Below are 15,881 nucleotides of genomic sequence, written 5' to 3' on the forward strand. Positions count from 1 at the left end.
AAGTTATCATTTTCACTGATTTGTTTATTTATATTGGTATATAATTTTTATATTAATTATTTATTTTTTTGTCACGTGTTTTTTTCACTAACCTACGTATTTTTGTACGCAAACCTTCCTGTACGTATATGATTCTTTTATTATGGATTAATAATAATGCATCTACTGTGATAATTTCGCTATGCTTACATATATATAGTTGAAAAGTCTTTAGTTTGTTTTGTCCTACGCATCTTGCTTCGTTCCTGTTGTTCGTTCGTTTTGTTGTTATTAATTTGATCATTTATGTGAGTTGTTGATGTTTTACTTGATGATCTTGCATAATCCTTAAAGTGTACAGTATCTTCTTGCGGCATTCTATATTCATGTATATTTTGTTCATTACATATTTGTTTCCTACACTTTTTCTCCTTTGATTATAAACTGTTTGCTTTACTGCTCTTCATTACCGTTATGTTATTCAGCGGCTGCTTACGCTTTATCTACTCTTGGGGGGGCAGACTATGATGACTTAAGTGCCTTCGCACTCCGTGCTTAAATCGTGATTAAAATTGTACTTCTACATGTAATTTTTCTTTTATAACGATGTACTCTGTATTTATGTATGTCTATGCACAAATAAACTGTTTCAATTTTCAATCTTCAAGAGTACAGTAAGCAGTATGTACAGACAGTACGTAATGAATATTTACATGATAATCAAGATAACTTAAATAGCCTATATTACAATTCATGTAATGATTGAATGTATAAAAACCAATCAAACCAAAGTACAGAACAACAGATAGGGCCTACAAGCAAAATATCTAAGATAAACACATGAATCAAAATGACTAGGTGCACCGTGATGTAGGCCTAGTTAGTCATGAATGAGTGTACTGTTGAATCATGTGTGCCTTGTACGCATAGCTGAACTTTTTAATGGTGCGTACGTAATTTAGTAATTGTATTAATGGAATTCAAAGTTTTGTCCTGCAGATTTGATGGATTTAAAACCAATATTTGTAGATCTATACTCTAGGATAAAGAAAAAATTAGGTTGTTTGGTGCTGTAACACGTTTATCATTCGCCGTAGAAAGCGGGTAGTGGACTATCAAGGTGTTTAGCTGAAACTCGATCTTACCCTCTACATTTGTGATTTGAACCTATATCGTGGCTCGGTCACACGCGAGGCGAAATTTAGGCGAAATTTGTTTCCCACTTGAGTTCGGACCTACCATAAATAGTGTTTTGTAATATATGGTTGGATTAGAGTTAGTGTTAGGGTTCGGATACTGTTATGGTTAGGGTTAGGGTTAGGCATAATTGGTATCATAGAAATAGATAGATAACGCGTTGGTATTCATTTTAGCATTGTTGTCTTCGAGAAGTCGAGTGAATGGAGTGCGCTGATTGGCTGTGTCCGGAACTCAGTGGGAAAAAAAATTCGGCAGCCGCTCATCTAGGGATGTAAAAATCAATACGACGTAAAATATTGGCAATGATTAAGTCTACCCTCATCTAACTGACAGCGAGCTTAATTAATGTGAATTAAGCGGTCGCACAATATTGAAAACGTAGTAGTAGACTAGTATTATTATTATTTCCAAGTGGATCACGGCATTAGCCGGTAAATTATTATTATTATTATTCATTATTATTATTATTATTATTATTTCCAAAGTGGATCACGGCATTAGCCGGTGGCTTCTGGGTTGACCGTGTCCCAACCTGGGGCATAGGGATTCAATCCAGAATTTTTCGCAGGATGTGTGCTGTTCCAGTAGTGCGATTTCTGCACTTCTTGGCAGTGGTTGTGCCAGGGAGTTCCTTAAGGTTCTCCTCAAAACCATTCTTTAGAGATAAGAGCCAAGAGTAAGAGTAAGAGCCAAGCTCCAACCACACTGGACAATTTCGTCATTGTATTCCACATCCTCCTAATTTCAATCTCCAGATTTTGTACTTGGTGAGTTTGTCCCTTTCCTTCACCATAAATGTTAGAGACCTTAGAGTCATCTGGTACGGCTACGTCAATCAACAGGCATAGTTTTTTCTCTCCTGTGTTGGAGCACTATATCAGGGCGGTTTGCAGGTATCGTGCGATCTGTCTGCACCGCCTATCCCACATTATGGTAGTATCTCCGATTGTTGTAACTGGTCTCGGAGTATGTTCATACCACTTGTCAGGTACTTGCTCACCAAGTTCACTGCAGATTGACCAGTGCAGATATTATTATTATTATTATTATTATTATTATTATTATTATTATTATTATTTGTTATTATTATTATTATTATTATTATTATTATTATTATTTCCAAAGTGGATCACGGCATTAGCCGTGGCTTCTGGTTGACCGTGTCCCAATATATAATAATATTATTATAATTATAATTATAATATAATCAGGAGTAAGATAATATGATTCTATATTATCTTACTCCTGATATGATTATGATTATGATTATGATTATGATTATGATTATGATTATGATTATTATGATTATTATTATTATTTCCAAAGTGGATCACGGCATTAGCCGGTGGCTTCTGGTTGACCGTGTCCCAACCTGGACATAGGGATTCATCCAGAATTTTTCGCAGGATGTGTGCTGTTCCCAGTAGTGCGATTTTCTGCACTTCTTGGGCAGTGTGTTGGCCAGGGAGTTCCTTAAGGTTCTTCTCAAAACCATTCTTTAGAGAGCCAAGGGCTCCAACCACCACTGGTACAATTCTCGTCTTTGTATTCCACATCCTCCTAATTTCAATCTCAAGATCTCCAGATTATTATTATTATTATTATTATTATTATTATTATTATTATTATTATTAGTAGTAGTAGTAGTAAGTATGTATGTAGTAGTATAGTAGTAGTAGGTAGTAGTAGTAGTAGTAGTAGTAGTAGTAGTAGTAGTAGTAGTAGAGTAGTAGTAGTAGTAGTAGTAGTAGTTTGTGTTGTTGTTGTTGTTGCTGCTGTAGAAGAAGAAGAAGAAGAAGAAGAAGAAGAAGAAGAAGAAGAAGAAGAAGAAGAAGAAGAAGAAGAAGAAGAAAGAAGAAGAAGAAGAAGAAGAAGAAGAAGAAGAAGAAGAAGAAGAAGAAGAAGAAAAAGAAGAAGAAGAAGAAGAAGTGGGGAGGGAGCGGAGGAAGAGGAAGGGGTGGTAGAGGCGGCGACTGAGGCGCGAGATTGATTGACAGGAAGGTAAAGGAGTTTGAGGGCATATCATCAATTTTCCAAATCTCCTTATACTAGCTTTGTGTGGGCACGCAAATTATCTGGAAAGAGAAATGTCATTTTGCTGTAATAGTACACTTAAACTAGAAAACACAATTCAGGAAAGTAATTTGATGGGGAAAATACCCATCACAATCTGTCATTATTACGAAACGACCCGTCATGCCGAATTTACCCATACTGTAGCACGGGGGTATTTTTTTTAAATTTAAGAGCAGAAGGATTGCAACATCGTATAAACGACACTTACTTTCAGTTATAATATGGACGAATTTGCCATAAAATAAATATCGTTTTGTTAAATAGCATTTAGGTAAAATATAATTGCACTTTTGTGATTAGCCCTCGGACTGTAACGTGCAAAATAAATGGCAAATGCGCAACTTTTGCAGGGTGGCAGCGGTGTCATGTCAGCGTCCAAAAATGAAGATTTGAAATTCAATGTTGTTTTGTGACAAACGTGAATGAATAATTATAGAACTTTGTAGGTATGTGCTCTTATTTATGCATTTACTATAATATATTCTAAAATTCTAGGGGAAAGCAGGCGCGGATTTAGGCCGGTTTAACATCGTTTCAACACTAATACGTCCTGACACGCACGCACTCACTCTCGTATAAACCTACACCAATATATACACATTCACACACACGCACGCACGCACGCACGCACTCACGCACGCCCGCCCGCCCGCACGCACGGACGTATGGACGCACGCAGCACGCACGCACGCCGCACGCACGCATGCACGCACGCACGCACGCACACGCACGCACGCACGACACACACACCACACACATTATATATATATATATATAATTATATACATAATTATATTCATTTAGAATATATCATAATAGATTTATTGTTTTCCTATCTGCTAGGTATATGTTGTTAAAATTGCATTTTTTAACAGCTTTCTTAAATATGCTAAGTGAAGGGCTCTTTTTGTGTCTATTGGTAGTCTATTCCATTGGTTTATTGCCTCATTAGTAAGTGAGGTGTGGTCATACATATTATTTGTTGTTATTTGATTTTAAGTGTCCTTGAATTTAGTGTAATATTTGTTAGGTATAGTCTGGCGTTATTTCGGAGTGGTTTGTTAAGCTGGTGGGGTTATGTGTATATAAATATAAGTGTGTGGTATTTAATTAGGTTTTCAATTGGAGGCACTTTTAGTTGTTCTCTAATTCTAGTAGCTGCTCATGCCTGTTTATAGTTTTTTGTGGGAATAACTTTTTATTATGCGTATATCATAATTTTGTAGCATGTTTAGTCTATCAAGAGCTGATTTGGGGGAGATTGATTAGCAATGTAGATCTATTAGAATACACAAATATTCATAATAAATTTGAACATACCTCAAATCAAAAATAAATGTCATAAATAACAGAATATTATCAATTACCTTTAATCTTAGACTTACTCTACATAGGATTTTCTAACCACAAAAAGCACTTCCCTCGTGATTTTTTTAGTTACCTAACAAAGTTTTTAACCCTGCATTGAAGGTTGTTCAAGCTGTGTAATTCTGATTGCTTTGGGTAAATGTAAATTTTTGTACATCAAGTATTGCGGTTAATGTCGGAATTTTCCCAAGCAAGCAGCGGTAGTCCCGCATACGGCCCATCTTGGAATTCGCAGTCACGCTCACCGTGGTCCAATTTTCAAATAACCATGGCAGTATAATAAATTTACTGAAAAAATTGCAGAAATCACAGTAAGTGAACATAACGAAATGATATTGATACAGTTTTATTAATGTATATAGCGTGTTTATATACAGCATTATGATCAGACTGTACAATAGCAATAAATGAGAAAAAATAATAACTTAACTTTCATAACAACTGCTATCGAAGACCAGAACATTATAAGACACGAAACGATTACTACCGATTTTTATTAAATTCAAGTTGAATAATATTATAGCGGAAACAGACATTTATCATAAGAATGAACCAGAAGCGTAAAAGATGTTTTTTTAAATACGGCATACACAGTGTGAATGTATCACGTAGTGATGTTATTCAAGTCGAGTTGTTCTTTACGCGTCTTCATATAGAATATTTGTCGTTCGAACTCTTAAAGATCTTTACCTCTCATTATATTCTAGTCTGAATGTCAAAACGGCAATCATTCTGCAACCGCTATAAAACATTTAGATTTTAGAAGATCACTATCCTACATTATCACTATGTAATAGTGAGGCTTACGCTCCTGGCGCCATCTTTTGGACACCGATCTGCATTACTTAAATAGCTATGTGGTCCTTAACACAGAACTTGAGTGAGACGCTGCTGAAGTACAAAGTACTGAATAGCGCAACGATTCCAATTGTACCGTTCGTGTGGCAGTGATAAAAACAGTACTTATTCATTACACGGAAACAATTTACCAATGAATACGTGCAGCACATGCTGTTTCCCGTCGTGATGTACACTAACACACAAATGCTCGACAGCTAAAATTAATGAAGTTGTCACACAAGCAGAGAAAAGCTGCAGGAGGTAGATATACATATATAGCATGATTTTATCTCAAGTCGCTTCATGTTTAAATTCTCCTTAGGAATGCCACGTGCTATATGAATTCACATGATTTCACTCTCATCTCACTACTACACCAGCTCCTCCCGTAAACGTGCCTAGTAAATGTTCGTCCCAGCTATTCTACGCATATACACATGGCGCGTAATTAACCGAGTAATCGCAGGCGGGGATATGCGTACATTGGCTTTCTGAGCGCAACAATACGCGGTCCGCATTCAATATCAACGTCCTTTTGAATTTCGCGTTTAAATATCCGTTCAATTAGCCGCAACGTTCAACATATTCGACGCGACATGTGGCTCCTATATAGCCGACAGAGAATTGAAAACGAAAAGCTGTTAAGGAAACTGCGAAATATTCCACATTATGCGTGTTTATCAGACCTGTAACTGGTCAGGCAAGCATGTATAATCTGCGCACAATTTGCAGCAATGACGAAAATATTTGCATGTTTCTCCGATTGAATTACCATCCAAAATTACCTATTAAAGTAACCATGAGAAAACGCAGCATGCCGACGCAGCGATATACGCGCACGCGCGTTAGGCGGCGACGTCGTAGTCTTACTTATTCGAGGGTTTCACAATCGCTATAGTGCACGAGGAAAAGAGGAGTGACTGCTGGAATAGTGTTGTTTTTGAGGAGTGCCATCGGTTGAACCAAGACGAATAGAAACTATTATGATCTTACGTCTGTGCACCGCCATCCTCGGTCACAGCAGATAGAACTCCACAGGCACACAACGGTGTGGGAGGTAGGGGGAGGAGGCGCGGTTGCGGATGACAACCTTGCATCCAAACACGAGCGCGCGCGTGCAGACACGTGCGCACCCAATTCCACACAACCGGCGCTGTCAGGTTGTGGCCTCTAAATAATACTAACGGCTATTTTATTAGTGCGAGTCATAGGGAATTATTGTGCAATCTTTGGCTCTACGGTGTATTCCTGGGTTTTGCTAAGGGAAATGTCTGTCAGAGCAGCAGACATGAAATGGTGCCGATTTCACCAACTGTGGTGTCACAGCGCTGACTAAGTCACACATTTCCCTCGATCAATAGTTATCCTCGGCTACCGAAATGTATGCAGAATATATTAACTCTTAAATAAATTGATTGTACTACATAATATAACTGCTATTCGTTCGTCAATAGAATCCATACATAAAATCGCATATGTACAAACATCCCGCCATGACCATAAGTGCTAGCTCTAGCTGCACTAGGCAGCAGGATAGTTTCATATGTACAAAACTCGCGCCAGTCTTCCCCTTAAAAGAAGAGTAGCATTCACCTACGAATCATCAGGAAACGGCTATAACGCTAAACTATCTGGCATGAATTCGCAATCCACCAAAACAACACATCGTACATTTCACAAACTATACACAGACATACCCTGACGAGAATTTAAATATACCAAAAAACAGTGTTTCCTGAATAGACACAACACATCGAGTGACGTCTATTGTAGTTGTATAGAAACCATTTTAATACCATAGGAACGACAGATAGTGCTTTACAACATCAGCACAGCCAACCGTGGGTGGGGGGCACATTGAAAACCTTCTGTATTGAATGTTTTACAGTACAAAACGTGATATGTCAGCTGTGGGCTTACGAAAGTGACTAAACATAGATTGCTTGACGTTATTTTTGACACGACTACGTTATAAAAGCTATAGTTTAAAATTAATCCTTCGTTTGTTCTTCTTACAAAACGCAAAATCGCTTGCCTTCACAGTTCTGGAGTTTTGAGGTATCGAAAATTGGACACGATGCGCACCTAGTGCTTCCACCTAGTGAGCGTCTGCCCAAATTGCTGTGCACTGGCAACGTCTAGACTACTACCGCGATCACTATTGCTGTCACCTAAAGTGCCTCGTCACACACGCGTCACGCTACAACAGAGAAGCCTCTACCAAGCTGTACAAAGTCTCAGAGATCAAAGACGTGGATCATGTATGTATAATATATCTCTTTTTCCGGGTATCGCGAACCTCTTAAGTGTGAAATTTGCCTCGTTGCTGTTCCGGGCGGGGTGCCCCGGTGCCGAGTCGTGGTCTCAGCCAATCTTGATGAGGCACCGTGGCACCCGTCTCGGAAGTATCACATTGTGTCTCGCTGTCGGCTTGCATCACGTCGTCAGCGCGCTCCGGGCGCGCCGCCCGCCACGTAGATGGGCGCCGCGTCCCCTCCGCATCCCTACCGCAGAGTCGTGATGTACTGCGCGCATTCGACGAACGTGTCCATCTCGCAGAACAGCTCGAGCACCTCTGTCTCGGAGAAGTGCCGACGCGCTAGGTCGAGCACGAACTCACGATGCACATGCAGGCCGACGCAAACTTCGCAGTTAAGAGGTCCGGCCTCATGTCAGATGTAGAAGACGTTCCAGAGGACGGCGAAGACCGTGCACGCCGCGTAGACGCCGAGCGACGCCCACCAGACGATCTGGTCGTGCAACTTCTGCTCAAAGTTCTTCAGCACGAGCAGGCCTATCGTGAGGCCTGCCAACGCACCCGTCAGGTGCGCGACATATGCAACAGGCGGACCGTTCTCCTCCGCCGCGTAGCGCCCCCAGATGGCGAAGCCGACGTCTGCACTTGCTGCAAGGCGGAACAGGGGAGGAACACGTTATGAGTGGATACAATGGAGGAAACGATGTGTGAAGCCAGCGAGTGAATAATAAATAACTGGCGAAAGTAATAGCTAATGTCGGCTGCGAATGTTGCTGAACGATCTAGCTACCGCAGCTTAGCGTCACTGCCTGCCTGCCTGCCGTATTGGTTTACAAAAATAATTAATACTTGGATGGCGTTTTTCTACTGTTAGTGCAAGTAAGAACCCCGTTCTTCAGTTTATACACAATAAAGGAGTGAGCATGTGTAATGCTACACCAAAGTAAACTACTCACCTATCACAAGGATTCCTATTAATCTTATTATCCCTAACTCCATCTCTGAATAATTCTGTAAAGAGAAAATACACTTTTTTCAGTAAAATGTACTACGCACATTAAACACATTTACACAAGCTAGGGATCATAATTACATGCACTTACACATGTATTTCGTCCGCATCAATATCGATTTATTTTACATGCTTGCACTCACTTTTCTATCTATCTATATCTATCTCTCTGTCTGTCTGTCCGTTCTTCTGGCCGTCTGGCCGTCTGTCCGCCCACTCTTCTGTCCGTCCATCCTTCCATCTCTAGTTTTGTTGTTATTAATTTGATCAATTTATGTTGAGTTGTTGATGTTTTAACTTGATGATCTTGCATAATCCTTAAAGTGTACAGTATCTTCTTGCGCATTCTATATTCACTGTATATTTTGTTCATTACATATTTGTTTCCTACACTTTTTCTCCTTTGATTTATAAACTGTTTGCTTTACTGCTTCTTCATTACCGTTATGTTATTCAGCGGCTGCTTTACGTTTAATCTACTCTTGGGGGTGGCAGACTATAGATGACTTAAGTGTCCTTCGCCACTCCCGTGCTTAAACTGATTAAAATTGTACTTCTACATGTAATTATTTCTTTTATAACGATGTACTCTGTATTTATGTATGTCTTATGCACAAATAAACTGTTTTCAATCTTCAATCTTCAAGAGTACAGTAAGCAGTATGTACAGACAGTACAGTAATGGAATATTTACATGATAATCAAGAATAACTTAAATAGCCTATATTACAATTCATGTAATGATTGAATGTATAAAAAACCAATCAAACCAAAGTACAGAACAACAGATAGGGCCTACAAGCAAAATATCTAGAATAAACAACATGAATCAAAATTGACTAGGTGCACCGTGCATGTAGTTAGTCATGAATGAGTGTACTGTTGAATCATGTGTGCCTTGTACGCATAGCTGAACTTTTTAATGGTGCGTACGTAATTTAGTAATTGTATTAATGGAATTCCAAAGTTTTGCTCCTGCAGATTTGATGGATTTAAAACCAATATTTGTAGATCTATACTCTAGGGATAAAGAAAAAATTAGGTTGGTTTGGTGGCTGTAACACGTTTATCATTCGCGTAGAAAGCGGGTAGTGGACTATTCAAGGTGTTTAGCTGAAACTCGATCTTACCCTCTACATTTGTGATTTGAACCTATATCGTGGCTCGGGTCACCACGCGAGGCGAAATTTAGGCGAAATTTGTTTCCCCACTTGAGTTCCGGACCTACCATAGATAGTGTTTTGTAATATATGGTTGGATTAGAGTTAGTGTTAGGGTTCGGATACTGTTATGGTTAGGGTTAGGGTTAGGCATAGTTGGTATCATAGAAATAGATAGATAACCGTTGGTATTCATTTTACATTGTTGCTTCGAGGAAGTCGAGTGAATGGAGTGCGCTGATTGGCTGTGGTCCGGAACTCAAGTGGGAAAAAAAATTTCGCAGCCGGCTCATCTAGGGATGTAAAAATCAATACGGACGTAAAATATTGGCAATGATTAAGTCTACCCTCAATCTAACTGACAGGAGCTTAATTAATGTGAATTAAGGCGGTCACAATATTGAAAACGTAGTAGTAGACTAGTATTATTATTATTTCCAAAGTGGATCACGGCATTAGCCGGTAGATTATTATTATTATTATTATTATTATTTATTATTATTATTATTTCCAAAGTGGATCACGGCATTAGCCGGTGGCTTCTGGGTTGACCGTGTCCCAACCTGGGGCATAGGGATTCAATCCAGAATTTTTCGCAGGATGTGTGCTGTTCCCAGTAGTGCGATTTTCTGCACTTCTTGGCAGTGGTTGGCCAGGGAGTTCCTTAAGGTTCTCCTCAAAACCATTCTTTAGAGATAAGAGCCAAGAGTAAGAGTAAGAGCCAAGAGCTCCAACCACCACTGGTACAATTCTCGTCATTGTATTCCACATCCTCCTAATTTCAATCTCCAGATCTTTGTACTTGGTGAGTTTGTCCTTTCCTTCACCATAATGTTAGAGACTTAGAGTCATCTGGTACGGCTACGTCAATCAACAGGCATAGTTTTTTCTCTCCTGTTGTGGAGCACTATATCAGGGCGGTTTGCAGGTATCGTGCGATCTGTCTGCACCGCCATAATCCCACATTATGGTAGTTCTCCGATTGTTGTAACTGGTCTCGGAGTATGTTCATACCACTTGTCAGGTACTTGCTCACCAAGTTCACTGCAGATTGACCAGTGCAGATATTATTATTATTATTATTATTATTATTATTATTATTATTATTATTATTATTATTATTATTATTATTATTATTATTATTATTATTATTGTTTCCAAAGTGGATCACGGCATTAGCCGGTGGCTTCTGGTTGACGTGTCCCAATAATAATAATAATTATTATAATTATAATTATAATATAATCAGGAGTAAGATAATATAGATTCTATATTATCTTACTCCTGATATTAATTGATTATGATTATGATTATGATTATGATTATGATTATGATTATTATTATTTTATTATTATTTCCAAGTGGATCACGGCATTAGCCGGTGGCTTCTGGTTGACCGTGTCCCAACCTGGACATAGGGATTCATCCAGAATTTTTCGCAGGATGTGTGCTGTTCCCAGTAGTGCGATTTTCTGCACTTCTTGGGCAGTGTGTTGGCCAGGGAGTTCTTAAGGTTCTCTCAAAACCATTCTTTAGAGAGCCAAGGGCTCCAACCACCACTGGTACAATTCTCGTCTTTGTATTCCACACACTCCTAATTCAATCTCCAGATCTCCAGATTATTATTATTATTATTATTATTATTATTATATTATTATTATTATTATTAGTAGTAGTAGTAGTAAGTATGTATGTAGTAGTAAGTAGTAGTAGGTAGTAGTAGTAGTAGTAGTAGTAGTAGTAGTAGTAGTAGTAGTAGTAGTAGTAGTAGTAGTATGTAGTAAGTAGTTTGTGTTGTTGTGTTGTTGCTGCTGTAGAAGAAGAAGAAGAAGAAGAAGAAGAAGAAGAAGAAGAAGAAGAAGAAGAAGAAGAAGAAGAAGAAGAAGAAAGAAAAGAAGAATGTGAAGAGGAAGAAGGAAAGAACGCAAGATAGAAAAAAGAAGAAAAAAGAAGAGAACAAGAAGAAGTGGGGAGGAGCGGAGGAAGAGGAAGGGGTGGTAGAGGCGGCGACTGAGGCGCGAGATTGATTGACAGGAAGGTAAAGGAGTTTGAGGGCAATATCATCAATTTTCCAAATCTCCTTATACTAGCTTGTGTGGCACGCAAATTATCTGGAAAGAGAATGTCATTTTGCTGTAATAGTACACTTAAACTAGAAAACACAATTCAGGAAAGTAATTTGATGGGGAAATACCATCACAACTGTCATTATTACGAAACGACCCGTCATGCCGAATTTACCCATACTGTAGCACGGGGGATTTTTTTTAAATTTAAGAGCAGAAGGATTGCAACATCGTATAAACGACACCTTACTTTCAGTTATAATATGGACGAATTTGCCATAAAATAATATCGTTTTGTTAATAGCATTTAGGTAAAATATAATTGCACTTTTGTGATTAGCCCTCGGACTGTAACGTGCAAAATAAATGGCAATGCGCAACTTTTGCAGGGTGCAGCGGTGTCATGTCAGCGTCCAAAAATGAAGATTTTGAAATTCAATGTTGTTTTGTGACAAAGTAGAATGAATAATTATAGAACTTTGTAGTGTATGTGCTCTTATTTATGCATTTACTATAATATATTCTAAAATTCTAGGGGAAAGCAGGCGCGGATTTAGGCCGTTTAACATCGTTTCAACACTAATACGTCCTGACACGCACGCACTCACTCTCGTATAAACCTACACCAATATTACACATTCACACACACGCACGCACGCACGCACGCACTCACGCACGCGCGCCCGCCCGCAGCGCACGGACGTATGGACGCACGCAGCACGCACGCACGCCGCACGCACAGCATGCACGCACGCACGCACGCACGCCACGCACGCACGCACACACACACCACACACATTATATATATATATATATAATTATATACATAATTATATTCATTTAGAATATATCATAATAGATTTATTGTTTTCCTATCTGCTAGGTATATGTTGTTAAAATTGCATTTTTTAACAGCTTTCTTAAATATGCTAAGTGAAGGGCTCTTTTGTGTCTATTGGTAGTCTATTCCATTGGTTTATTGCCTCATTAGTAAGTTAGGTGTGGTCATACATATTATTTGTTGTTATTTGATTTTAAGTGTCCTTGAATTTAGTGTAAATTTGTTAGGTATAGTCTGGCGTTATTTTCGGAGTGGTTTTGTTAAGCTGGTGGGGTTATGTGTATATAAATATAAGTGTGTGGTATTTAATTAGGTTTTAATTGAGGCACTTTTAGTTGTTCTCTAATTCTAGTAGCTGCTCATGCCTGTTTATAGTTTTTTGTGGGAATAACTTTTATTATGGTATATCATAATTTTGTAGCATGTTTAGTCTATCAAGAGCTGATTTGGGGAGAATTGATTAGCAATGTAGATCTATTAGAATACACAAATATTCATAATAAATTTGAACATACCTCAAATCAAAAATAAATGTCATAAATAACAGAATATTATCAATATACTTTAATCTTAGACTTACTCTACATAGGATTTTCTAACCACAAAAAGCACTTCCCTCGTGATTTTTTTAGTTACCTAACAAAGTTTTTAACCCTGCATTGAAGGTTGTTCAAGCTGTGTAATTCTGATTGCTTTGGGTAAATGTAAATTTTTGTACATCAAGTATTGCGGTTAATGTCGGAATTTTCCCAAGCAAGCAGCGGTAGTCCGCATACGGCCCATCTTGGAATTCGCAGTCACGCTCACCGTGGTCCAATTTTCAAATAACCATGGCAGTATAATAAATTTACTGAAAAAATTGCAGAAATCACAGTAAGTGAACATAACGAAATGATATTGATACAGTTTTATTAATGTATATAGGTTTATATACAGCATTATGATCAGACTGTACAATAGCAATAAATGAGAAAAAATAAATAACTTAACTTTCATAACAACTGCTATCGAAGACCAGAACATTATAAGACACGAAACGATTACTACCGATTTTATTAAATTCAAGTTGAATAATATTATAGCGGAAACAGACATTTATATAAGAATGAACCAGAAGCGTAAAGATGTTTTTTAAATACGGCATACACAGTGTGAATGTATCACGTAGTGATGTTATTCAAGTCGAGTTTGTCTTTACGCGTCTTCATATAGAATATTGTCGTTCGAACTCTTAAGATCTTTACCTCTCATTATATTCTAGTCTGAATGTCAAAACGGCAATCATTCTGCAACGCTATAAACATTTAGATTTTAGAAGATCACTATCCTACATTATCACTATGTAATAGTGAGCTTACGCCTCCTGGCGCCATCTTTTGGACACGCGATCTGCATTACTTAAATAGCTATGTGGTCCTTAACACAGAACTTGAGTGAGACGCTGCTGAAGTACAAAGTACTGAATAGCGCAACGATTCCAATTGTACCGTTCGTGTGAAGTGATAAAAACAGTACTTATTCATTACACGGAAAAAATTTACCAATGAATACGTGCAGCACATGCTGTTTCCCGTCGTGATGTAAACTACACACAAATGCTCGACAGCTAAAATTAATGAAGTTGTCACACAAGCAGAGAAAAGCTGCAGGAGGTAGATATACATATATAGCATGATTTTATCTCAAGTCGCTTCATGTTTAAATTCTCCTTAGGAATGCCACGTGCTATATGAATTCACATGATTTCACTCTCATCTCACTACTACACCAGCTCTCCCCGTAACGTGCCTAGTAAATGTTCGTCCAGCTATTCTACGCATATACACATGGCGGCGTAATTAACCGAGTAATCGCAGGCGGGATATGCGTACATTGGCTTTCTGAGCGCAACAATACGCGGTCCGCATTAATATCAACGTCCTTTTGAATTTCGCGTTAAAATATCCGTTCAATAGCCGCAACGTTCAACATATTCGACGCGACATGTGGCTCCTATATAGCCGACAGAGAATTGAAAACGAAAAGCTGTTAAGGAAACTGCGAAATATTCCAGATTATGCGTGTTTATCAGACCTGTAACTGGTCAGGCAAGCATGTATAATCTGCGCACAATTTGCAGCAATGACGAAATATTTGCATGTTCTCCGATGAATTACCATCCAATTACCTATTAAGTAACCATGAGAAAACGCAGCATGCCGACGCAGCGATATACGCGCACGCGCGTTAGGGCGACGTCGTAGTCTTACTTATTGGAGGGTTTCACAATCGCTATAGTGCACGAGGAAAAGAGGAGTGACTGCTGGAATAGTGTTGTTTTTGAGGAGTGCCATCGGTTGAACCAAGACGAATAGAAACTATTATGATCTTACGTCTGTGCACCGCCATCCTCGGTCACAGCAGATAGAACTCCACAGGCACACAACGGTGTGGGAGGTAGGGGGAGGAGGCGCGGTTGCGGATGACAACCTTGCATCCAAACACGAGCGCGCGGCGTGCAGACACGTGCGCACCCAATTCCACACAACGGCGCTGTCAGGTTGTGGCCTCTTAAAATAATACTAACGGCTATTTTATTAGTGCGAGTCATAGGGAATTATTGTACAATCTTTGGCTCTACGGTGTATTCCTGGTTTTTCTAAGGGAAATGTCTGTCAGAGCAGCAGACATGAAATGGTGCCGATTTCACCCAGCTGTGGTGTCACAGCGCTGACTAAGTCACACATTTCCTCGATCAATAGTTATCCTCGGCTACCGAAATGTATGCAGAATATATAACTCTTAAATAAATTGATTGTACTACATAATATAACTGCTATTCGTTCGTCAATAGAATCCATACATAAAATCGCAATTACAAACATCCCGCCATGACCATAAGTGCTAGCTCTAGCTGCACTAGGCAGCAGGATAGTTTCATATGTACAAAACTCGCGCCAGTCTTGCCCCCACTTTTTTTAATTTTTATTTTTTTTTTTATTTTTTTTTTTTTTTTTTTTGTTTTTGTTTTTTTTTTTTTTTTTTTTGTTTTTTTTTCTAAGAAGCGTAGCATTCACCGTCTACGAATCATCAGGAAACGGCT

At 38.7% G+C, this 15,881-nt stretch overlaps 1 protein-coding gene across 1 annotated transcript in view; it reads right to left on the minus strand.

Moving 5' to 3' along the window:
* Positions 1-4,939: 4,939 nt before the first annotated feature.
* The window catches only part of LOC106821243 (protein rhomboid-like), a 47,520-nt gene continuing 36,578 nt past the window's right edge, over positions 4,940-15,881 (minus strand). Inside the window, exons 8-10 of the mRNA XM_014825959.1 lie at positions 9,532-9,542; positions 8,677-8,731; positions 4,940-8,368 (exon numbers count right to left, since the gene is read on the minus strand). Of these exons, the coding sequence (XP_014681445.1) occupies positions 8,136-8,368; positions 8,677-8,731; positions 9,532-9,542 (299 nt within the window). The 3' untranslated portion in view covers positions 4,940-8,135. The remainder of the gene's footprint in view (positions 8,369-8,676; positions 8,732-9,531; positions 9,543-15,881) is intronic.

The sequence above is a fragment of the Priapulus caudatus genome, unplaced genomic scaffold (genome assembly GCF_000485595.1).
Source record: "Priapulus caudatus unplaced genomic scaffold, Priapulus_caudatus-5.0.1 Scaffold65, whole genome shotgun sequence".
In the NCBI taxonomy this organism is placed as follows: Eukaryota; Metazoa; Priapulida; class Priapulimorpha; order Priapulimorphida; family Priapulidae; genus Priapulus; species Priapulus caudatus.